The sequence below is a fragment of the Labeo rohita genome, chromosome 3, assembly GCF_022985175.1.
Source record: "Labeo rohita strain BAU-BD-2019 chromosome 3, IGBB_LRoh.1.0, whole genome shotgun sequence".
NCBI lineage: Eukaryota > Metazoa > Chordata > Actinopteri > Cypriniformes > Cyprinidae > Labeo > Labeo rohita.
In genome coordinates, this window is record NC_066871.1 from 53,563,849 (window position 1) to 53,591,204 (window position 27,356).

At 35.6% G+C, this 27,356-nt stretch overlaps 1 protein-coding gene across 1 annotated transcript; it reads right to left on the reverse strand.

Annotated features, from left to right (window-relative positions):
- Positions 1–34: 34 nt before the first annotated feature.
- LOC127162789 (uncharacterized) lies at positions 35–26,817 on the reverse strand. Its single transcript, XM_051105633.1, has 9 exons — positions 26,625–26,817; positions 26,214–26,300; positions 26,027–26,119; positions 24,960–25,034; positions 24,348–24,461; positions 23,170–23,304; positions 3,393–3,476; positions 2,978–3,076; positions 35–473 (listed from the first exon to the last, which is right to left on the reverse strand). Exons 1-9 carry the CDS (start codon positions 26,815–26,817, stop codon positions 382–384), a joined length of 972 nt encoding a protein of 323 aa, XP_050961590.1. The 3' UTR covers positions 35–381.
- Between the last annotated feature and the right edge of the window lie 539 nt (positions 26,818–27,356).

Below are 27,356 nucleotides of genomic sequence, written 5' to 3' on the forward strand. Positions count from 1 at the left end.
TACTGATTAATCAAAGTTCATCACAAGCAGCTTTTACACAAACTGATGAGGAAAATACTCATATATAGTCGATTCACAGCGTCATTCACACAAACACAGCACTAACATAACGTAATTAACATTAAACACATAAGATGTAACAAAGTCCTAATGCACATATCTTTTAAAAAAAAAAAAAAAAAAGAAAGGGTTTTTCACTGTTTATAGTAAGGGAATGTACAGTTAACAAGCTAATAGGTTTTTAGCATTTCTACTGTCTTTTACTGTTAGAATTAAAATAATATTTTCCAGTGTAGAGTCTGGATCTGTTCAGAGTGAAGAGAATAAACTTGAGCTAATAGAGTAAATCATCACAGTGTGAAGATGATCAGATCAGATGATTCATACTGTACCCCATTTAAATGAGGCTGTGAAGTTCATCACTGCCCAGAGTAACTGAAGAAACGCAATCATACAGGCCCATCCAACACGATCTGAACAACAACAAACACATCAGCTTCATCATCATCATCATCTTACAAGTGTTCATTAACTGACAAACAGATCACTGTAGCACAAATATAAGATATACTACAACCCCTGGCAAAAAGAATGGAATCACCCATTGTTATGAGAATGATCGTCTCTTTTTGATATTTCCCTGCATTGCACTGTGTTGCTTCTATTCGTTCTTTTTTTTTCCCATAGGGTTGAATGACGTTGGGGTGTTGGTGTGTTATTGGTTGCTCGATTAGGGCGGGGTCTTTTTTAAGGAAGCCGGTTGCAAGCAGCCGGCGAGTCATTGTTGGTGCGGACGTGTTCGAGTTCGGAGCTCCTGGATTCCTCCTCCGGCCGGCGGCCAAACCAATGTTAACACCAATGTTTTGTAGTAAAAGTTAGCTTTTACTCCTTGCTACAGACATAGCACACTTCGTGAAACAGAGCAAAGGGGTGTCCTGCCTTTTTCTTTTGTGTGAATCTGTTGGGTTTTGTTTTTGGTTAGGCAGTTAGGTAAGCTGGTTGTATTTTATTTTTTTTCCCAATGTAATTAGGTTACTTAGTTTCTCTTTTTTTCTTTTTTAGGTTCCTTTTGTTTGTTTATGTTGGCCTGTGCCCACCCCGAAGAGATGCTCTCTAGGTTTCACGTTCAATCTTTAATAAACATCACAATTTTTGTATAAACTGGTGTGCTTGTTTGGTCCCTGACCGGAGTGATTTTGGGAATCCAGCACCACAACCGTCCTTTTATTATGCCCTTTACCCTAGACACGGGGCGTAATACCCCTCTCAGAAGATGTTCATTCAAATGTTTAATTGTGTAGAAAAAAAAACAAAAAAAAAAACAAGCACATATATGCCACAAAACAATTTTCACTCAACAATCCAAACTTCTGGCTGTATAAAACACTTTTTTTTTTTTTTTTTTTTTTTTTTTTTTAAAGCAAAGAAAGATAACTATAGTCAGTTACAACTGTTTTTCCAGATCACACAGAGGAAAAAAAATATGGAATCACACAAATCTGAGGAAAATTATATGGAATCAACATGCACTTTGCATTTCTAAAACAAACACCTGTATCTGATTACAACGGCTAATTAGTCTGCAGTTAAAAAAGAGTGCTTGCACACATTAGTGATGTGTTGAACCAAGATGATTGACATAACTCATGACTCTAACACGAGAGATGTCAGTTGAAACAAAGGAGAGGATTATCAAACTTCTCGAAGAAGGTAAAAGATGCAAAAGATGTTGGTTGTTCCCAGTCAGCTGTGTCTAAAATCTGGACCAAGTACAAATCAAATGGAAAGGTTGTAAAAGGGAAGCGTACTGGTAGACCAAGAAAGACATCAAAGCACCAAGACAGAAAACTTAAAGCAATATGCCTTGAAAACAGAAAATGCACAACAAAACAAATGAGGAACAAATGGGCAGAAAGTGGAGTCAATGTCTGTGACCGGACTGTAAGAAATCGCCTAAAAGAAATGGGATTTACATACAGAAAAGCCAAACGAAAACCATCATTAACATATAAACAGAAAAAAACAAGGTTTCAGTGGGCTAAAGAAAGACAGTCTTGGACTGTGGATGACTGGATGAGAGTTATATTCAGTAATGAATCACAAATCTGCATTGGGCGATTGGGTGATGATGCTGGAACTTTTGTTTGGTGCTGTTTCAATGAAATTTATAAAGACAACTGCCTGAAGAAAACATGCAAATTTCCACAATCATTAATGATATGGGGTTGTATGTCAGGTAAAGGTATGGGAGAGATGACAGTCATTACATCTTCTATAAATGCACAAGTTTATGTTGAGATTTTGGACACTTTTCTTATTCCATCAATTGAAAGGATGTTTGGTGATGGTAGCATCATTTTACAGGATGATAATGCATCGTGCCATAGGGCAAAATCTGTGAAAACATTCCTACAGGAAAGACATATAATGTCAATGGCATGGCCTGCAAATAGTCCGGACCTCAATCCAGTTGAAAATCTGTGGTGGAAATGAAAGAAAATGGTCCACGACAAGGCTCCAACCTGCAAAGCTGATCTGGCAACTGCAATAAGACAAAGCTAGAGACAGACTGATGTAGTATACTGTTTATCATTAGTTAAATCCATGCCTCAGAGAATTCAAGCTGTTATAAAACCAGAGGTGGTGCAACAAAGTAATAGTAGTGTTTTTATTTGGTGATTCCATATAATTTTCCTCAGATTTGTGTGATTCCATATTTTTTTTCCTCTGTGTGATCTGTAAAAACAGTTGTAACTGACTATAGTTATCTTTCTTTGTTTTTTTAAAAAGTGTTTTATACAGCCAGAAGTTTGGATTGTTGAGTGAAAATTGTTTTGTGGCATATATGTGCTTGTTTTTTTTTCTACACAATTAAACATTTGAATGAACATCTTCTGAGAGGAGTGATTCCATACTTTTTGCCAGGGGTTGTATAAGGATGTTTCAGTTCCTTATATTTTATTTGATATTTTCATACCCTTTTCATTTTCCAGAGCGATGATGTAGAAATAGACCATGACAGCATTGATCAGTATCATGAGAGTTAAATACACTGATCTCCTGACAGCAGGTGAACCTGAAAAACACATTTACTATTATTAAAACACTGCAGATCTGACTCATCTGACAAACAAAAAAACAGTCTTTAAAATCAATACATTAAACATAATTTATAAATATGCCACAAATGCTCAAAACAACTGAACACAGATTATTATTTCTGAAATCATTGTAAGTATTTCTCATTTAAGCATCAACTCAACATCTGTGAAGATGAGAAATTCATAATGACTAATAGAGAGCATTTATGAATTATCTATTTATCACATTATGATTTCATGAGTTATTAGTGTTTGTATCAGGGATCAGATCATAATTCATCAAACACTTACAGCCCATTTTTTGACCACATACTACGTCCCAATTGTAATTTGTGACTGTGAAAAACACTGGTAAAACTGCAACAATGATGAATCCTGGAAACAGAAGAGTGATTATTATATTAATGATTATATTAATGCAGACACTGAGATTCACTGACAGACACAGCAACACATTCATTTAATTATATGCATTACTCATATTTACAGTGTGTGAGATTCACTTCTGTCTGTAGATGAAAATGGTTTTATTTTCAGTATTTTAAATCATAAAGATGATTATATGGTAGACCACTGAACTCAAGGAGGATCAGGAGCACAACAAAAGAATATATATAAGCAATATAATTACAAACATTGGATTCTAATTATATAATCAGTCTAATCAGATATGTATTTTTATTATAGAAAGACATGATAAAAAATGCAGATTCATGAAGTGCGAGATAACAATAAAATATAATAAACATAATATAATGATATAAACATTACCTTGTCATAATAGTATTATAATTTATACAGATAACTATTATATATGCCAATTACCTTATATATTATTTATTACTTATATTAGTGCTTTATAATTTACATATCATACAACTGCACTGCCCTTCATTAATATTGGAACAGTAAAGACAAAACTGCTTTGTTTGCTGTGGAGTCAAGAAATCTGCAAATACGATTAAAAGTTGAATATGAGACAAAACTACAACAACTCTTAATCTATAACTAGCTAATTGAGTCATAATGATACTGGATTACAAAAATATATAGTCAGGAAAGTTATTTTTACACAGAAGACAAAATCTTTAATCTAAAACTAGCAAGTAAAATGTTTAATATATCAGGGTTGCCAACATTAGTTGCCTGGCTGGAGTGAGATACATGAATATAACACACACACACACACACACACACAAACACACACAAACACACACACGTTGTGTTTCCATGTTTTATGGGTTCATTCCATAGGTGTAATGGTTTTTATACTGTACAAACCGTATTTTCTATCGCCCTACACCTAAACCTAGTCCTCACAGGAGACTGTGCACACTTTTACTTTCTCAAAAAAACTCATTCTGCATGATTTATAAGCCTGTTTCCTCATGGGGACCTCACAAATGTCCCCACAAGGTCAAAATTTACTGGTATTACTATCCTTGTGGGGACATTTGGTCTCATAACGTGATGAATACCAGGTGCACACACACACACATACACACACAGCCCTTTACCCACTGTTCGTCTATAGTGTACATTTTAAACACCATTCTAACTAAACTGCGGATCGGATTCTGATCTGATTTGTTCATGACACGTCACTATGGAAATAATAAGATGATACATACAGATTATTTAATTATTTAATAATGCATTTCTGTTTAATTACCATTGCAGATTGACACAATATATCACCCAAAAAATAAATAAATAAATAAAATAAAATCAAGCTGTCATTTCATACTCATTTCATACTCATTTCATGGCCCCAAGCAGGCATTTAGTTCACTTAATGCCGGCTCTGTATGTCACATAACCTGGTTTCTAGAATTTCCCCCTGATCACCTCATGTATTGCCTTTAAACAACACGGAACAAGTGTGTAAGTAATTCAGGAAAATCCAGAGAGCCACTTCTGTCCCAAAATGACACATCCCAGTGTACCATTTAAGGAACGTCATTTCACTCGGCCGCTATCTTAGATTCAAGTGCAGCTCCTGTCTCTTTAAATGGGGAAACATTCAACCTGGGCTGTATTCCAGAAAGCAGGATTTGTGACATACCCGGTATGTTCAAGGGTAAGTAAGCAGGTAACCTCTACTTTTAGTTCCAAAATGGAGGTAACTCTTAGGATATGTAGGTAGACATAGCAACTTGCTCTCTGAAGATAACCTGGTCCGGAGTAGATTATGTTTCAGGGTTATTTTACTTCAGAGTGATGAGTGCATGACAGATTGCACACAATATTATATATTATTTAAAATAAAGTATATGTATTAGATGGCAATATGTTTCTCCCCATCTAAAATTATACAACTTGAACTAAATATAAGTGATATACTCTAGTATGTAAATGACCTTTTGAACAGAAGAGGCCTCTGTTTATCATTTTGCACTGGCTACCAACAGCTGCTCACATAAAGTTCAAGGCATTAATGTTTACCTAAAAAACCACCACTGGCTCTGCACCCCTTTACCTAAATTCATTACTTCAGACGTATGTGCCTCTAGAAGCTTGTGTTCTGCAACTGATTGGCACATCATTGTCCATCCCAAAGAGACACAAAATCACTTTCACAGACTTTTACCTTAAATGTTCCCTCCTGGTGGAATGACCTGCCCAACTCAACCAGAACAACCGAGTCCTTAGCCATCTTCAAGAATCAGCTAAAAACACATCTCTTCCAACTTCATTTGACCCTCTGACTCTAGCACTCTCTATTCTAATTCTATTAGAAATAGTTACTAGCTTCTCTATTCTTTATATGTTCTATCTTTTCTATCTGTTTTCTTTTTATTTATTATACAATTAACAAAAAGCAAAAATAAAAATAAAACAACGATCTGTTCTTTTTCTATTCTATCTGTTTTCTTTTTTATTATTATATAATTTTAGAAAAAAATCTTAACTGCTCTTCTGTTGATTTTGATTGCTTCCATTGTCCTTATTTGTAAGTCATTTTGGATAAAAGTGTCTGCAAAATGACTAAATGTAAATTTAAAAACAAGAAATAAGCAGCTTGGCACACTTTATCTTAGCATCTGTTTCCATAGTGACTCGCCGATTCATCGTTCTGTTGAGAATATCTTGTGTGTTAACCAGGAACAAACTCTGTGTTGAATGAACTTACTCCCGGACACATTTTGGGAACCAGCATACCTCGAGTTAGCAAGGTTTGGGTTAATCAACCGAGATATCAGGGTTTAGCTGATGGTAAATTAACCCTGCTTTCTGGAATACACCCCAAGACTTCTAACATCAGCTGCAGTGGAAGCAAATCAAACTCACTGAGCCGGACTCATATCATCATAAAGCCCTGAGCAGAACTGATCTTCTCTCTCAGCTGATCCAGAGCTTCAGTCCTGATGATCCACTAACATCTACTACTCACATCCACTGATGCTCTGGAGCAGAACAACACTGACAAACATATATTTAATTCAACCAAATCACAGCGCAAATAAAACACAATCACAGTAAACACTAGGAATCAAAACACAAGTAAGATGCAATGTTGTTTGGCCCTAAAAAGACAGTACATTATGGCAGACGATCTGTATAAAGTGAACGATCACTAGCTGAGAGTCACCATGAGCAGATACAGACTCAGTGAACACAAACTCATGATAGAGACGGGCAGACACAGAACAAGATCCAGACAGAGCTGTACCTTCTCACAGAATCCAGCACAAAATACTCAAAATAAAAGGAAAAAAAAAATCATACATTTAAACACATACATCACATCTTTGAGTCTCTGTGCTGTCAGTTTATTATTCTTCAGTGCCATCTATTTTACATTTCCTTTTCAGTTACAGATGTTTGTGTTGTTGTTTTATGTTGTTTTGCACTTTTGTTTTAATTGTATGCAGCATCTTTGACAATATGAATGATCCTGTTCGATCTTGTTTTAACATCTGAAATATAGTGTTTTTGCTTTATGTGTAGTTTAGAAATGACTTGTTCATAAACTGTAACAATTAATGTGAAGTTCACAATGTGTTTTAACTCTAATAGACAACATGGACACCAGTGTGAATTTTGCACATTTGTGGTTATATTGTGGTAAACAAATGCACTTGTTTGTGTCACACTTACATTAAGAGGCCTATTTCATAAAGTGGCGATTTCAGTCAAAAACCTGACTTGAAATAACCCAACAATCAATAACGACTAAAGCTTTTTCATAAACAACAGATTAAGTTATTTGATCCAGGTTCAGTGAGTCAAGATAATTTGATGTGCACACAGACAGAACACGTTTTTTTGTCAGAGGCGCCTGTTTTAATTGTTTTCTATTGGCAGTGAGCGTTGTGCGCGCTTTTTATGTGCATTTCAACCACCTGCTGTGCTTTTGCTCCGTTTTTGCAGGGGCGCTCTGAGTGCCTGAAGTTGAAAAAAAAAAAGCAACTCTGAGCAGAAAAGCGCCCAACATCATCACATTTTTTTTCCCCATTGTCCAATCGAATGAAAGGAGAGGCAGTGTCAAAGAAGGCAGTGTGGTGTGCCTTGCTTTTCTGACCTTAAAAATGCGTTCGGTGTGATCAGAGTCTTAATGTCAATCATGGATCAAATCGACCCACCATGGCAAACAGCAAATATATTTGTGCTGCTTAATACATCTGAGATGTTGCATAACTTACATGTCACAGGTATATTCTTCATCTGTAAATGTTAGAAATGTATGCAAATATATATAAATAGCCTGCCAGTGAGACTGCTGGACCAGGTTAGTTTCCCAGCACAAGTTGCCAGAGTGACTGAGCTTGATCTTAAATTTGCTTTATGAAACCAAATCATTTGCCAATGAGACAGAGTTTATTTGGTAAACTTGATTCATGAAACAGGCATTAGTTTAGTCAGTCTTAATTTCATTTTCAGGACTTTTAGTTTGTATTCCTCAGTTACCCGTTTCCTGTGTTTCCTTTGTCCTGTTTTTCCCTCCATTATCTGTTGTCATGATGATTAATTTAACAAGCACAGCTGTCTCCATTAGTTCATTATCTCTGTGTATTTATTACGTTTCTCCATTTGTTTCAGTCCAGTATTGTTCATGATTCAGTTGCACATGGGCTTGTTTGAGTTTATTCTCATAAATATCAACTTTATTCTAGTATTAAATCATTTCCTTCATCAGCTTTGAACTAATACGTGACAGTCTGAAATAAATGCTGTGCTTTTCAAAGATACTTTAACATTTAAAAAACACTGGATATAAACTGTAATTAATCAATTAGATCAATGCATTTGAATTAGTTTGTATGAATAAACAATGAATCATGTTGAATAATAATGTTTTCTTGCATCATTCATGAATGAATGTAAATATTTCATAAATAGTTCAGACGAAGCAGTCGAGCAGCAGAAGATGACAGCAGTTTGTAAGTGTTTTGCTTTTCTCATTAGATTTTAACATAGCTTTCATTGCTACTCACTAAAAAATGTTGGGTTAAAAATAACCCAACTAGTAACCCAACTATGGGTTGGTATAGCACCTTCCCATCTATGGGTTATTTTAACCCAATGAATTGGGTTAAAATCCAGTTGGGTTAAAAGTAACCCAACAGTTGAGTTAATTATTTAGATTCATTTATATCAGTTTTTATTTATTTATTTTTTAATAAAAATACACTATAACACTACTTTGTTTTCAAATAAATATTTTATTTAAATATGCAAATATTTTTTTTACAAATATATTTTTAAATGTAAAACAGTCATACTGCAAATGTTTACAAAATAAGTGTACAAGAATGTGAAAATATAATACATTCAAAACACACAAATATGCACATACAACTGACATATTTTCAAGATGTACACTGAATTCAAAACCAACAAATGTGACTCTGGTCCACAAAACCAGTCATAAGGGTCAAGTTTTTTGTATTTAAATGTAAACATCATCTGAAAGCTCAATAAATAAGCTTTCTATTAATATGTGGTTTGATAGGATAGAACAACTATTTGAAAATCTGGAATCTGAGGGTGCAAAAAAATCTAAATATTGAGAAAATTGCCTTTAAAGCTGTCCAAATGAAGTTATTAGCAATACATATTACTAATAAGAAATTCAGTTTCGATATACTTATGGTAGGAGATTTACAAAATATCTTCATGGAACATGATCTTTACTTAATATTCTAATGATTTTTGGCATGAAAGAAAATTTGATAATTTTAACCCATACAATGCAATTTTGGTATTTCTGCAAATGTACCCATGATACTTATGACTGGTTTTGTTGTCCAGGATCATAAATGTGTATCAATTCATATTTATTTATATCAACACATACACAAATGTGCCCAAATAAAACAAACATGACATACAAACCTTTAACAATAAAACAAAAATAAAAAATCATAAACACAAGTAATAATAATAATAATAATAATAATAATAATAATAATAAAACAAAGTAAATCTGCTGGCTGCTGGACTTGCTGATAATCAGCAACATAAAACGTTTTTACTGATCAATAAATACAAAGTTTCTAAGGAAGAGGTAATGTGTTGAAAGAACTCCTGGAACATTAAAGACTGTGTGCTGCAAATGGGTGCTGGGGGCTTTGGGTAGTTGATGTCATACATGTAGAAATGTTTGAAACACAGATCCACTGCTTGTAGTAAGGTCTTCTGTTCCACTGCTTCACCGTTGAAAATGCTAAAAACTTGGGAGGAGTTCTTGGAATTAGTGCAGCAATGCTGGTGTCATCCGGCAGCATAAAACTTCCTTCATTGACTCCTTCCTCTGTGATAAGATGAAGCAGAAGAAGAAACATTTTACAGATAAACTAGAAACATTTTTTCATAATTGTTGGAAAACGTACACTACTAATCAGAAATTTTTGAACAGTAAGATTTTTAATGTTTTTTAAAGCCTGCATTTATTTGATCCAAAATACAAATACAAAAAAGCAGTAAAATTGTGAAATATTTTTACTATTTTAAATAACTGCTTTCTATTTTAAAAGCTTTGAAAAGACTGGACAATTACATTTTAAAATATATTCAAATAGAAAGCAGTTATTTTAAATGCTGTATTTTGAATCAAATAAATGTAGGCTTAGAGAGAAGGGAATTCTTTAAAAACATTAAAAATCTTGCTGTCCCAAAACTTTTGACTGGTAATGTATATGGATCACTAATATAAATAGTTTACTTACCTTGAAATATTTCAGTTAATTGGCATGTGGATGTTTAATGTATGAGATTCCACTGTTGTAGTTTTCCCTTCACTGAAGAACCCAATGTCTAAAAATAAGTATAAACACTTTTAGTACATATTTAAAAAACATACAAATCTGTCATAGCTTTATAAGAGAAATGGCTGTAAGTAGAGGCGATTCTAATATATGCATAACAATATTCAATGTAAATAAACCATAAAAACACATTTAGTGTTATTACAATTAGTGCTCGCCTTCCAAACAACTGACGCTTGCCCTGTTTTGAGCAGCAGGCGTCGCCGTTGTGTCACGAACGATTGGAAGCAGTGAATCATTTTGCGAAGCGATTCGTTTAATTGATTCGAAACTTTTAAAAGCTTCGTTTCTCCCATCACGTCTTTCTTTTGGGAAAATCTGATTCTTTTTAGACTTTTCTAAACAGAGAATTCGCCGAATTTGAGCGCCGCTGAGCGAATCTTACATACTGGACCGAAGTTGAATGATCCGTGCGGCGCGGTTCAAATGAACACCAATGTCTCATTTAACATTAGCCATTTCCCATATAAAGTTAAATGTGATAATCATCAGTGCGACCAAACAAACTGTAGTCAGAAACCGTACGTCTAAAACCCTTCATCAGCTGTAAAATAATACTACACCTGTAGACAGTGATTTCAGTAACATAAGTAGTCCTATATACATTTCACCATACATTATTAACTTTAGGTTACTGTAATACATCTCTAAACAGTTTTACAACTTTCTGCTCATTTTTATTTACTTTATTACTGCTAGCGACCTAACTGGGACAGCTAAGTTAACGTTAACGTTAAGTCATTCATTTACAATCCAGCTCATTCTCCGCAGTAACGCTACAATACACTGACTAAAGGAAACTACAACTTCGTTAAAAAACAAACATACAACAACAAAAGTTCAGTTTTGAAGTGCATTTCAAGTTCTTCTTATAAGTATAATGTTATAAGAGTTATTAAAACACTATTACTCACCTCACACTGATGCAGCAGCAGCTTCTTCTGTCGTCAGACACCGTCGACCGTTAAAATTTGAACTGTCGCCGCGGGAACCAATTAAACCCAACGCTGGGTTATTATTAAAAACAACCCAACGATGTTTAAAAAATACCCCAACGTTTTAGAAAATAACCCAACATAGTGACCCAATATGTGTAACCCATCTATTGGGTTAAAAAAATAACCCATCTATTTTTACTGTGTAGGAAACATTGTTTTGCTTACTGTCTTTACCATGGTAAATGCATGCTCAAGTCACATCTGTTCTTGTGCGTATCGTGTGGCTTTTCAGTTTTGGTTTGCTAAGTAGTAAGACCTGAATTCTGAATTCAATTATGAGGAATCAGGCGAGTATAGAACTGTTTAGTACACCACAGTTGCGGCAGCTCTCGTGTAAAGTCTGACGAGTGTAAAGACAATCGGCTCTTGTGCGACTCCACTGAGCAAGAACACTGATAAGGCACTTGAGTATGGCTTGTCTATCCTATCTTTATGGCTTTTATGCCACTTGTAATAACTATATGCTTTTAAATCTCTACTATTACTATTAACACTCATAAATCGTGCTCAGTATGTTGGAGGCGAACTGGGCCTGTATTCACAAACATTTTATCTTACCACTAAGTGTTCTCCTAAATAGCAGTAAAAGATTTTAGCTAAAAGTTTTCCCTTAAAACCTATTCACAAAGCTCAAGTAGCTCAAGACTCACAGATTTAGAAGAAAATCTTAAAAAGAATAGGCTTGTCAGTCCTAAATTAAGTGTATTTCACAAAGCGTTTTAGCACTAAAACTAGCTCCTAAATCTGTGAAATGTTAGGAGTAGTGAAGAGGACTCCTAAGACCAAATCCCAATTATCCCAAAATGGCTATTGTTAGCAATCCTTTGATTATATCCTTGTCGTCATTAACACGTTGGGCAAGAAGTAACAGCTGTTCTTGTGTCCCATTTGGTTTTCTTTTATGTTTGCATATCTTACTATCAGCCATGATTATTCCACAAACTATCCTAAAATGGCTGTTGCCTGCTGTCTGCCTCACAACATCACGATTTTGAATATAAATTTTACAAAACGTTATAATTAGACACTTCAACAACATGCCAATGATAACAGTAAAAAGAAAAAACAATCCAACCGCATGTCGGCGCATGTGAATAACCGCTCACATGTGACGCGCTCATATCAAGAAGCATCCGAAGGAGAAACGCATTCACACAGGATGCACTTTTGTGTTGACAAAGATGCAAAGGAGGCAGTGGAATAGGAAAAACATAAGGAAATGGGAGTGAACGGGTCATGTTACTGTAGTATTGTTGTCAGTATAAGATATTCTACACGTGTTCAGTGCTAAATCTGTGTGTTTACGTGACTGATCACATTTTATCACTCTTGTGATCATTATTGAAGATAATAGATAATATAGATAATTATGAAAACAAAGGCATTAATGTTTACACTAAACATAATGCTATTGACAGACTGAGACTGAAGCTAAATCTACTTCTGAATATGCTGTTTATGCATATTCCATAATTGTTTATGCAAAACATACATGTAAGAACATATAGTTGTTTAATTAGTGACACTTAGCCTGTATTTTAAAATATTTATTTGAATGAGACAACATTTTGTATTTTTAAATCTTTATTTGTTAAAGGTGAAACCATTTAGAAAAAAAGGTTCTTCTATGGCACTGTGAAGCACCTTTATTTTTAAGAGTGTGGCAACAAGGTAAACCCCGGCCTTACTCTGAGCTTAAAGGCGCGGTCACACTGCACTTTTCGTTCCATTGACTTCCATTCATACGCATGCGAATGCGTTAGACCGGAAACGCAAGCCCGTGCGAAAAGTTTCGCATTTCGCTGCGTTGGAAAGTTCAAGTATGGTGAACTCTGACCTGCGAATTCGCATGACGTGAAAGCGAGCGACCAATAGAAGATCGAAACGTCATATCGTGACCTTTCTGTACAAAAAAGAAGATGGAGGAATCGCTAATTCTAGCAGTTTCACACCATCCTATTATATATAATACATCTCTAAAAGATTATAAAAATCAAATAAAAAGAGAAGCTGCTTGGTTCGCGGTGTCAGCGGAAACAGGAATATATGGTACATTTGAACACCGAAATAAATAAATGAATGGAATTTATACGTAACGTTACGTACGTGTGTGTATTTAAATACATGTGCGTATACACTGCCATTCAAAAGTTTGAGATCGGTAAGAATTTACGTTTTTTAAACAAGTTTCGAATGCTTATCAAGGCTGCATTTATTTGATCAAAAATACATAAAAACAACACTAAAATGGAACAAATGGAAAACCTTGGCGCGTGATTCATATCCTGCTCCCGGCCATATTCGCAGTGGCATGCGAAAAAAATTCGCATGTTGAAAGTCTAGTGTGACCGCCCCTTTAGACTTCTCTTTATTCCTTAGTAAAAGTTTGGTGCTGCACAGCTGACGGATGTCCTAACAGACATCTTCAACACCTCGCTGAGCCAGGCAGTCGTCCCCACGTGTCTCAAATCCACCTTCATAATTCCAGTTCCAAAGAAGTCCCCTGTGTCTTGTCTGAATGACTACCGTCCCATAGCACTGACCCCAATCATGATGAAGTGCTTTGAGAGGTTAGTTATGCACAATATCAAAACCAGCCTCCCCAAACACCCTGATCCGCTTCAGTTTGCATACCGTCCAAACCGCTCCACGGACGATGCCATTTCCTCCACCCTCCACCTGGCTCTTACTCACTTAGAAAACAAAGACTCTTATGTTAAAATGCTGTTCATTGACTTCAGCTCAGCATTCAACACAATAATCCCACAACAGCTCATCAACAAACTAAACCTTCTGGGCCTTAACACCTCCCTTTGCAACTGGATCTTGGACTTTTTAACTGGAAGACCTCAGTCAGTCCGTGTCGGCCACAACACCTCGAGCACTACCACACTGAGCACAGGTGCCCCACAGGGCTGTGTTCTCAGCCCGCTGCTCTTCACGCTGCTGACCCTCGACTGCACTGCCACGTTCAGCTCCAACCACATCATCAAGTTTGCTGATGACACAACGGTGGTAGGCCTCATCAGCAATAACGATGAAATACACTACAGAGAGGAAGTGGCACAACTGGTTGAAGGGTGTGGTGCAAACAACCTGTCACTCAATGTGAGTAAGACAAAGGAGGTTGTGATGGACTTCAGGAGGAACTCTGTTGACCACCCCCCACTGACCACCGACAGCTCGGCTGTGGAGAGAGTCAGCAGCACTAAATTCCTGGGGGTGCACATCACAGAGGATCTCACCTAGACCACCAACACTACATCACTCTCCAAGAAGACACAACAGCACCTACACTTTCTCCGCAGGCTGAAAAGGGCAAGTCTCCCTCCACCCGTCCTCACCACATTCTACAGGGGCACCATTGAGAGTGTGCTGACCAGCTGCATCACTGTCTGGTTCGGGAACTGCAGTGCTGCTGACCGCAAGACCCTACAATGGACAGTGAACACAGCCGGTGCCCCTCTCCCCTCCCTTCTTGCACGATGCTCAGGTAAAGCCACCAGTATCGTGAAGGACCCCACCCACCCCTCCCATCATCTCTTCCAGCTCCTGCCATCAGGAAGACGCTACAGGAGCATCAGAGCCCACTCTGCAAGACTGCTCAACAGATTTTTCCCCCAGGCTGTGAGAGAGTTTCAAGAAACTCGCAATCTTGAGCGCAAATGGAGAAAAACTAACTTGGAAGTTTTTAGAATTGCATGGAAAAACTGTATGTCCAGATACAGACAGGCTTTAAAAGCTGCTAGGGCTGAGCATTTCCGCAAACTCATAGAAAATAACTAAAACAATCCAAGGTTTTTATTTAGCACAGTGGCTAGATTAACAAATAACCAGACACCACCTGAGCTAAATATTCCTTTACAGTTTAATAGCAATGACTTTATGAATTTCTTCACTGATAAAATAGATAACATCAGAAATACAATAACCAATGTAGATTATACTGCATCTAATATGTCAACTTCTTTCGTCACACCCAAAGAAAAACTGCAGTACTTTACCGCTATAGGACAGGAAGAGTTAAATAAACTCATCACTGTGTCTAAACCAACAACATGCCTATTAGATCCCGTACCCACTAAATTACTAAAAGAATTCTTACCTGTGGCAGAAGAACCGCTTCTCAATATTATCAACTCATCGTTATCTTTAGGTCACGTCCCTAAACCATTCAAGCTGGCGGTCATTAAGCCTCTTATTAAGAAACCACAGCTAGACCCTAGTGAACTGGCAAATTATAGACCCATTTCTAATCTTCCATTTATGTCTAAAATTTTAGAGAAAGTTATATGTGCTCAACTGTGCTCATTCTTGCAAAAAAATGATATCTATGAAGAATTTCAGTCAGGCTTCAGGCCCCATCACAGCACAGAAACTGCACTTGTTAAAATCACTAATGACTTGCTTCTTGCGTCAGACCAAGGCTGCATCTCATTGCTAGTTTTACTTGATCTTAGTGCTGCGTTTGACACTATAGATCATGACATACTAATAGATCGACTACAAAATTATGCAGGTATCCAAGGACAGGCTTTAAAATGGTTTAGATCCTACCTGTCTGATCGCTACCACTTTGTTTATTTAAATGGGGAGTCATCTCAGTTATCACCAGTAAAGTATGGAGTGCCACAAGGATCTGTTCTAGGTCCTCTACTATTTTCAATATACATGCTGCCCCTTGGTAATATTATTAGAAAACACGGGATTAGTTTCCATTGTTATGCTGATGATACTCAACTATATATCTCAACAAGACCAGATGAAACTTCTGAATTATCAAAGTTAACAGAGTGCATTAAAAATGTAAAAGATTGGATGACCAACAATTTTCTGCTATTAAATTCAGATAAGACAGAGATATTACTTATTGGACCTAAAAACAATACACAGAATATTTTGACTTACAATTTACAACTAGACGGATGTACTGTTACTTCCACTACAGTCAAAAGCCTGGGTGTTATATTAGACAGCAACTTGTCTTTTGAAAATCATATTTCTCATGTTACAAAAACCGCATTCTTCCATCTTAGAAACATTGCCAAGCTGCGAAACATGTGACCTGTTTCTGATGCAGAAAAGCTAGTTCACGCATTCATGACCTCTAGACTGGACTATTGTAATGCACTATTAGGTGTTTGTCCTGCATCTTCAATAAACAAACTACAGATAATCCAAAATGCAGCTGCTAGAGTCCTTTCCAGGTCAAGAAAATATGATCATATTACCCCAATTTTAAAGTCTCTGCACTGGCTGCCTATTAGGTTCAGCATCAGCTACAAAATAGCACTACTTACCTATAAGGCACTTAACGGTTTAGCTCCTGCGTACCTAACTAGTCTTCTACCACGCTACAATCCATCACGCTCCCTAAGGTCACAAAACTCTGGACTGTTGGTAGTTCCTAGGATAGCAAAGTCCACTAAAGGAGGTAGAGCTTTTTCACATTTGGCACCCAAACTCTGGAACAGCCTTCCTGATAACGTTCGGGGTTCAGACACACTCTCTCTGTTTAAATCTAGATTAAAGACACATCTTTTTAGCCAAGCATTCAAATAATGCATCTCATAAACTTTTCCTGCAGTTATATCTGATCAAATGTTCATTTTAATCTTTTAGCTCTGGTTTAACAAATCTTCCTTTTCTTAGTTTGAACAGCAGCTACGCTAATTATGTTCCTATTTGTTCTCTGTTTCTGTCATGGGATTGACATCCCGTGGTAACTAGGAATTCACAAGCTCCAGTGTGGATCCAGAACACTTAAGAAGAGATGATGCCAACCCCACAGAGGACTTCAGATGATGCCAACCCTGAAAACATACAGCACTACCAAATTCTGCTACAAATTTATAGTGTTCTTTGTCTGTTTGATTACGTCATTAATTGATCTTTACCACACATCTCTGCCATATGTACATCAAGCTACTACTACATATATTGTAAAAATGTCAATTTGGTGTAAAGCTGCTTTGCAACGATATGTATCGTGAAAAGCGCTATACAAATAAATTTGAATTGAATTGAATTGAATTCCAACCACCTCACCCCCCCTCTGAAACCTTATCCACAATGTAAACTGTTGAAAAACTCAAAACACAATTTTTGCAAGTTTGAGTGTGCTACACACAGGTGAGTGTGCTGGACAAACCACCTGTAGAAACACTCTTTTCTCTCTATGCACCAGACACTTTCTTATTAACACTTATTAACATGTTACACGGACATAATAAAGACTTAACAAATGTTTACTTGTCAACACACCACAAATCATTTTGCACTATTTGCTTCTTAACCTTTAAATACCTCTTCTGCACATTATCATGCACAGTTATTATGTAAACTACTTTTATAGTCTGTCTTAGGTAGGGATGCACCGAAATGAAAATTCTTGGCCGAAACCGAAAACCGAAAAAAGAGGAAACCAAGGCCGAAAACCGAATACCGAAACACCGAAACAAATTATGCCAATTATTAGTACCATTGCATTTGTTGCTATGACTGTGCACTAACCTTACTAAAATCGAGCCATTGCAATTGCATAAATTAATATTAAAGTTTTAAAGAATAAATCGTTGAGGTTGAGCTTGTCCTCTGCCTGACATTTGAGAAAGATTTGAGACAGTGTATTTAAATAGGGCCAGTGCATAAATTAATTTTTTTTTGTCAAATTTAAAAAATATCCAGCAGAAATATGGCTACAATCGGATAGTCACATATATAGTAGCCTAAGGGGCCGTTCACATATCGCGTCTTTTGCGCGCTCGAGTTCATTATTACAGATGTAGACGCGCTGCAGCCGCGCTCATAACAGAAGCGACGCGGTCGCGACGCGCTCGTTTTTTTCAGACGCGTCCGCGCCGCATCGAGATGAAAACATCAGAATGCTGCAAGCGCACCGCGGGTCACGTGACAAGATTCAACCAATTAGCTTAATCCTTTCCCGTAACAACATTGAAAGCTCAGCAAAGATGGAGAAACAGCTGATCATAGCTGTACATTTTTAAACAAATTTAGCAGCAGAGCTACAGCAAGTGATTTTTAGTGCTGGAAATCTGTTTGTCCTCTGATGAAACTTCCGCGTCTTCATTGAGAGTGCGGGTCATGGTTGCTTAGCAACGGCAGACGCCACAGGCGCGCAAGCTACAGACGCTTTGGAAAGGAGGAGAAATCGGCGTCTAGCGTTTTACACGCGTTTTTAGGCGCGATATGTGAACGGCCCCTTGAGTGTAACCTTACTTTTCATTGTTTTCACTCCGTGGTCCGTCTCAACCTCACACCGCAGACATGTTGCTTCAGACAAGCACGTGCAGGCCGCGGTTTCTGTTTGCGTCATCACAACATACTGTTTCGGCCGTGTTGTTTCGGTGATCAAAATCTTTCGGCCGAAAACCGAAAATGCACTTTTGGGCCATTTTCGGCCGAAAATTTTCGGTGGCCGAATATTCGGTGCATCCCTAGTCTTAGGTTATGTGTATGTATAATAGGGATGTAACGATTACCGGTTTGACGACAAATCATGATAAAATCCCCCACGGTTAGTATTACCGTTTCATATTTCAATTATCATTAAAACCGAATTCGATTACCACGATTTGAACAACTGATGATAAATAAATACTGTCCAGCATAAAGCAGAGTTAAGTAACAGTCTCATTTGCGCACGACACGCAGAGTAGTTTCGTTTTGTGTGAAAAGACGGCGGATGTATTAAAAGAGTGCTAAGGGCATAGGCGCTGAACCGCACGGAAATGATCGAGCACGCACGGAAAAACACGAGATAGTCTCCGTTCATTTTAAGCAATAAGAAATGGATTGCAGCTTTTACGACTCAATTCTCTTTTTCATCATTCATTTGAAGCAGTTTTTGGCGTTATTTTATTAGCAAATGCAAAGACTGCATTATTGTAATACGAGAGGGTGCCAGAACGAATCTCTCGGATTGCAGCGGGCTTGTTCTCCCAAATATATAGTGATAATGGCTCTTCGCACCCTCAGATATTACATATGTGCCCTCAAACTTTGTCCTGTGTACGCGCGAATAAGTGCTTATTGTAAACAGGTATTTATTAATTTTATTTAGTGAAGCGCAACCCTCATAGAAAAAATGTTTGTGTTTGGTAACTAATGTATTTGCAGTCCGTGCGTTTCACTTCGCAATTGGGGGTTGAGCACCCACCGGCAGAAACATAAATCGGGAATTATACAAAAAAAAAAGAATATATGAATTAATTAATTATATGAATGTACCTCTAAAGGTTCTGATTGTCTTTAGAAAAGATTCGATGGCGTTTTGTTTTCATTAGTTTCCAAGTTGTTTTCAAGTAGTGTTCTTGACGCAGTGCTGCTTTATCCACGGAGTTCACGGAAACAGCTGTAATTCAGCTTTTCCATAAGCGCCATCTAGTGTCATACAGTGGATTTACAGGGACTTACAGTCACATTCAGCTTGTGTGCAGATTTTGTCTGGCCAAAAAACAGACTGAATTGTCATGCCCTTGCTGTAGCCTATATATTTTGACCAGTTGATGAAAAACAAGCTTATGTGGATTCTACACATTTAAACAATTCAGATAAGTTATCTAGATTTGTGTAGCAGATTAAAAACATATAATCATATATTAATCAGTTATTATTTTGACTTAACTCTTTTCTGTATTTAAAGGCTAAATTGTGAGGTTTGCCTTTTATGAAATGTTTTCAAAGCTTTATTTGATCATTTACTTTAGATATTCAGTCAGTCTTGTTGTCATTTAAAATCCTGACATCATTGGTACTGTTACTGTTTTACTGATTAGGTAAACAAAAAGTCATTTTATTGTTTTTGTTGATTTTTAAATGTAAAACTTGAAGTAATTTATGTGTCAGTACTTTTCAAACCCTTCCAGCACATTTTAACAATACTGTGATAATACTGATAACCATGATCATTTTGGTCACTATAATCGTGATAGGAAATTTTCATACCGTTACATCCCTAATGTATAATCAATTATTTGCAGTATATGTATAGTTACATGTATAGGTTTAACAATTGTTTCTATGTCTAGTAGGGGTGTGACGAGACACTTATTCCACGAGACGAGACGAGACACGAGATTGGGTTCACGAGAACGAGACGAGACAAGATTTTTAAACATTTTTTATGAAATCCTCAATGATTAAATGTGTAAGGAAAATAGTCTTTTATTCAACTGAAAAAGACAAAATGCAAAAAAAAAAAATGTATGTTCATTTTGTACTTTATAAAATTAAACTTTCATTTTAATGAATTATATGCAGTAAAAAAGAAACATTTAAATAAGAGCTGGATAAACTGAGATTCCCAGTTGTTTTTAATAAATTAACACGATTCTGGAGGAAAAAAAAGATTAGAAAACTAAACAAAATAACGTAATTTACTAGTGGTTCTGACAGACTGTTCATTGCTTAAGTCTTTTTTAAAAACGTATATTCATTTAAACAAAACAAAACAAACAAAAAAAAACATTCAATGGTCAGTGTCTCTTTGGTTGACTTGAAATCTGAATAAAGGATTCAATGAAATACTTTTTTTTAAACGGGCAGTTGTCGCCACCTTCTGGCGGAAGAGGAGAAGCGTTACATTTACCCAGTCCCTCTGATTCATTAACATTAGCAGCGACAAAACGAGCTCATCACACTCCACTGATCGCGATGTAAAACAGTCGTAATAGATACAGCTAAATCGTTGTCATTTAGGAATAAGTTTGTGTGGGTGTTTGAATCAAGAACTCGACATTTTTAAAGATTAATCGTGCAGCTCTAATTTAAACACTGCAAAATATTTTGTGAGGATATGGCCACGAGATCTCGCGAGATCCGATTGGTCTCGCGAGACACATAGAATCTCGCGAGATCTCGTCCCACGAGATCTCGTCACATGCCTAATATATATATTTTTTTATTTATATATAATTTATTTATTTATTATTATTATTTTTTTTAATGTTGCCACATTCAAATAAAGATTTTAAAATGAAGGTTAAGTGTCACTAATTAAACAACTATGTTCAGATGATTGTCAGTGTTTTACATGTGTGCTTCTCATAAACAATTAGCTGATACGCATATAAACAGCCTTTTCAATTAAATAATAAAATAATCATGGCCGATAGTAAGTAACCGGAGTAATCTATGCCTTGCTCACGGTTACTGAGACTAGCAAAAGCAGCTTTCAAATCCTAAGCACACCAATCATAGCTGGACACATTGCAGCTGACAGACATTTCTGGCTGGATGAAGGACCATCACCTTCAAATAAGACAGACCTGCTCGTAGTCTCAGCCAACCCAGCACTTCATTAAAACTTTATGGGTGTTTAATGTAATAGTGATGGCCGTTTCGTTTCCACAGCAGACCAATCAGAACAGACTGGGTCAGATTAGCACAGATTAGCTTCATGCAAAATGGGGTTTGGAAGAATGAATTGTTGAACAAACCGTCTGGGAGTCATTGAATAAATAACATAAAAATAAATGCATATTATGAAAACAATAAAAGTGTTTTTTGACCTTGCATAATGTCAGCCTGTTGTTGGGGACTCCCAAAATATGAATCTTTCATAATCCATAATAGGGACACTTTAAGATTCAAGAGGATGAACATTTTTGAAAGGGGTCATTTTTATAAATTCAACTATTATTTTCTCTTGTGGACTATATGTAAACATTTTTTATGTGAAAAATCATATTCAGGTCAGTACTAAATAAAAAAATAACATGCATTTTGTACAATCCCTCTTATTTTGGCAAAATAATTAACATTTTGCAGATTCTGCAAGGTGCCTTTTGACTTCAGCTGTATTCTAATCTATTCTATTCTATTTAAAAATTAAAAATGCTGTGTGTTAGACTAACTGAGATATGTCACAGCACATGAACAGTATACTGTTGCTCTCTTGTTGGTTTGATTGCTTCTATTGATCTTCTAATATGACAAGACGAGAGAGAGTGCATTTTCCCTTGTTGATTGCTCTCATTTGATCATCACGCTGTCCATCTCTTTTTGAGTTTTGTTATAGTTACGATTCGTTGGTTTGTTTTAAGTTAATTCAGAATGCTCCCTTTTCTTTTATGTTGTATTTTGCTGATTTGTGATTTGATAGTGCTGTGATTTGATCTCCACTCTCTTACAAAGGGCTGTTGGTCAAACTCTCGATTCGTAGTGTTGAGACAAGGTTAGTATGTCACGTGACCTACACAGCAACATGTGGAATATCACTTGTATAAAAACACTCCCAGCAGGCACACAACGTCATAAAACGCTGATATTTGGTTAAATTTTGGTTGCGACGTTGGCTGACCAAAATTCAATGTAAATACAATGTTTAATGTCAACGTTAAATTGATGTCCAATACCAATGAATTAGTATGTGTTTTGTTGTATTAATTTATTTGCTTTCAGCCCCACTCATGCCTCACACTGTTGAGTTTCTTTTTCCTCTTTTCAAGGGATGTTAATATCCTCACTGTGAATCCGAAAATTGAGTGTTTGTTTTAGATGGACATAATTTCTCACTAAAGAGTTTCTGATAAGCAATTTTGGTTTCTATTCGTTTCATTACTCCACACATCTTATGTCTTTAGTAACAGACAGCTTCCCTGATTCTAAGGAAAAAATATTTTTAATTCTTCTTTATTATTTCTCTTTGTGTTAGCTTCCTTAATTCCTAGACATTAAATATAATAACACCAACAGCCAAACAGGAAGTCGTAACAGTCGCTTTGGATAAAAGCATCTGATCAATAATTAATTGTAAATGTAGAAATGTAAACTCACCTCCTCTGGCAGATCCAAAGGCATAAAACAGGAGGATGAATTGTAGTGAAGGCAAAACATCAAAGGTTATACTAGCTAGAACACGGAATAGAGTACTGATCCGCTGACTTAATTTCCCAATTATTTTATCCAACACTGTATAAGAAAAAAGAAAAAAATAAATTAATAAATCCAAATGTTTAATCTGATTTTGAATTAATGGCATAAAAAAAAAAAAAAAAAAAAAGAAGTAAACTGACTTCACTGATTCATGTTTTAATTTGGACGAACAATGTTCACACAATCATTCACTATCCCCCCTTTGAAAACTATATAAACATATAAATATCATATCATATCTTTAACTCTTAAAATCTTCAACAGAAGAAAAAACTCGCTGTTAGTAGACTCATATCCACTTAATAAAAGCATTTTGAAGACATTATGGCAAAACACAGACAAAGACTGCTGTTTGAAAGTTTTCCTGCAGAGTTTAGCTCCAACTTTGATCAAATTCACCTGCCTGTTAATTTCTAGTGATCCTACAAACCTTGATGAACCTGTTCAGGTGTGTTTGATTAGGGTTGGAGCTGAACTCTGCTGGAAAATGGATCTCACAGGCCAGATTTGAGAACTATTTATGTGAAAATGTATTCTGGTTATTAATCCCCAGCTGAATGGAAATAATATTAAATATTAAATATTAATATTAAATAATACAAACATTACAACTGGTTAAAAAATACTTGGGAATCACATAAAAATAGTTACACTTTTTTATTTATTATAATTTTCACGTCAGTTTACTCGTTAGGCTGTTTTCCTTGATCTTAATGATATGATGTCATTATGTTGCTGTTTCACCGCTAGCCAATCGCTCCATTGCTGATCATGGTTTCGAGGATCAATATATCTGCCCTTTCCAATGAACATGACAACACAAAGTAATCTCAGACAATTTAAGATATTTTAATCAAATCTGCAAATTAGCCAGAGATCAGTTATCAGGATTAAAAGATCACGCATCTGTCAAATCATCTATGTATCATCAAATCATGTATTTGATATGAAGAACAGACCCTGGGTCTGATTTAATGTTTTTTTTATATTTTGTGCATTTAACAAACACCATAATTCTGGTCAATCATGATTTCACAGCACATTCGTCTCACTGACTAATGATGGCAGGAAATACTTACAGAAAATTATGTAGAAGAGGTTGAACAGAATCACTATTACAAAGAGGATGATAATCATGACTCCTTCAAATCCAGCATAATTCAGACTTTTGTCCCAGGCAGATTTAAACAGAACTGAAATAAAGGAGGAGATTAAAAAAAAAACAGCAATTACTGAAATAGGAGAACAAAATATGAATAAGATCAAAAGATTTACTAAAACTCTTCTCATTGAACAGATGCAACATTATTACACATTCTTTGAACTGTGAGTTCAGCTGTTCCTGTCTGATCCTGACCCTGTGACCTTTGTGCTGATTATATGACCCCTGACCCTGACATGACCCTGAAACACACTGATGTAGAAGTAGATTTAGCTTCAGTCTCAGTCTGTCAATAACATTATGTTTAGTGTAAACATTAATGCCTTTGTCTTCATAATAATCTATATTATCTATTATCTTCAATAATGATCACAAGAGTGATAAAGTGTGATCAGTCCCATAAACAAACAGATTCAGCTCTGAACACATGTAGAATATCTTATATACTGACAACAATACTACAGTAACACAGTGTTAATGTGCTTTTTAATGTGTTTATGATAATGACTGTTGATTTACATTTATTTACCTGAATAAAAAACAGCTGAAAAAACAATGTATTCTGTCCTAAAACTGTAACTTTTAATCCATGTTTTAATCTTGCCTATAAAACAGAAAAAAAGATTAAATAATTACTTCCACAATATCATTATAACACCAACACAATGAAACACAAATACCAATTAAACACTGAATCCTTTTTAATGTAAAATATATTCAGCCATTAACAAATTATTTAGTTCATGTGAAAACAATCTGTGTATTATAATCAGTGTTGGGGGTAACGCATTACAAGTAGCGCAAGTTACATAATATTATTACTTTTTCCAAGTAACTAGTAAAGTAACGCATTACTTTTTAAATGACAAGAAAATATCTGAGTTACTTTTTCAGATAAGTAACGCCAGTTACTTTCCCCCCATTTATTGATTAAAAGTTCTCCTGTCCCCATGTTGAGAGAAATCGAGAGTAAAATGTTAGTTCTAGAATAAATGTGAACATACATTAATTCATCTCACTCACAAAAAACAGATTGAGTATTCCTCAAAATGAATAAAAACAGTCAAATTCAACTCAGAATATGACACAAACCTGCAATAGTTAAATATGTTAAATAATACAAATATCCTTTATGTATTTAATCCCATCTTATTAACCAATGTCTTTGCTGCTGACCTTCGATGATCCAATTCAACCATACTAATAAACAAAAATTACTCAAGATAATCTAACATTTGTTTTCCTTTTTTTATTGCTGAAGAGTTGACATTTTTTCTTCTGTGTTCTACTGTACAGACGTGAATTTACTTTTCTCAAAGCCTGAGGCTTTTGGTGTGAAAAGGCTTTTACATTTGCCAAAAATAGAACTTTTTATATTGAGAAAACAAAGAATCAAGTCCTGCCCAGATTTAAAAAGTAACGCAAAAGTAACGTAACGCATCACTTTCCATAAAAAGTAACTAATTAACGTAGTTACTTTTTTAGAGAGTAACTCAATATTGTAATGCATTACTTTTAAAAGTAACTTTCCCCAAAACTGATTATAATTTATGCAGTATATTTTTATTCTCTAATGAACTGTCAATAATGAATAACCTGTGAAATCATTCACATACGGAGCCGTCCAGAGCAACATGAGAGGCCTCAGAAAATAAAGAGCACAACAAGAGACCGTCTCAAACAGAGACCCTGAAACAAACACCACATATTACTGAACATCTAAACAAATATTTGAATTATACATTATTGGGAATTGATAAACAATCAGTAGTGAATCACTGACCTTCAGAGACACCCCAGAGGACAAAAGCAAGAAACATCAGAACATTTGGACAGAAAACAAGAAACATCTGAAGACGGAAAATTATGTCTGGAGAGAAAACAAAAATAACACTTGTTCAGTTAAAAAGTAAATCACATTTTAATAAATATTTAATAATGATTTAAACTATTATTATTAGTCATTTAGTTTTATTTAAAACACACATCTCTGTTCTTTTGACAGTTACATTTATAACTTAATGAATCAAACTGAAAACTGTGTTGGAAACACACATTTCATATTATAAATAACTAATCTACTGATTAAAGAAAGAAGAGTAGGTTTTTTTCTTATCTGTTGACTTACCTAGTAGTTTCAGCACCAAATTTATATTGATTGAAAATGGTCTGTTACCCCTGCTGTGAACTGTACATGTATACTGTCCCTCATCTTCAGCTCTCAGTTTGTCCAGACGGAGGGAGAAGTTTCCATCTTTAATGTGCTCAGTAAAGAAATGAGCTCTATCCTGATAATCCTGGTGCTGTTCATCTGTTCGACTCTCACCATCTTCATACAGATGAACCAGAAAGTCTTTTTTTCTCCATTCCACCTTCAGACCCTCCATTCTAGAGGGTTTATCGTTATAACAGGGCAAAACCATTGAAGCTCCCAGATGAATAGTTGTGTGATGAGAATGTTTCACTGTGAATCCTGAAAATGAAGGTTTAAGCACAGAAGGTTTCCAATTATGTTGCTTTTTTCCTTCTTTCTCTCTTTTTTATTTATTTATTTTTTTTTATTAAATGAGTTTACAGCAGTGAGAAGCTGAGGTCTCAAGTCACACTGTTGACATTCAACACAAAACTGGATAATATTTTCTCAAGTCTCTTGAATCTTATTGGCTAGCTTTGCACAACTTCCAGAAGTAAGGGCACACAGGTGTTTTTATATCAGCACATCTGAGAAAAATATCATCAAGTGCTTTTGAAGAAGAAATAATTAGGGTGGTGTAAAGTTTTTTTAGGTTGACATCAAATCTTTGAAGGATAATCACAGTTTGTTCAAGGCACTTTACAGTTTTTCTCATTTGCTAAAACACTAAACCCCATATATATTCTCAATAGCCTAAACCAATTTGTCAAATAAATCACTCTTTCTGCAAAA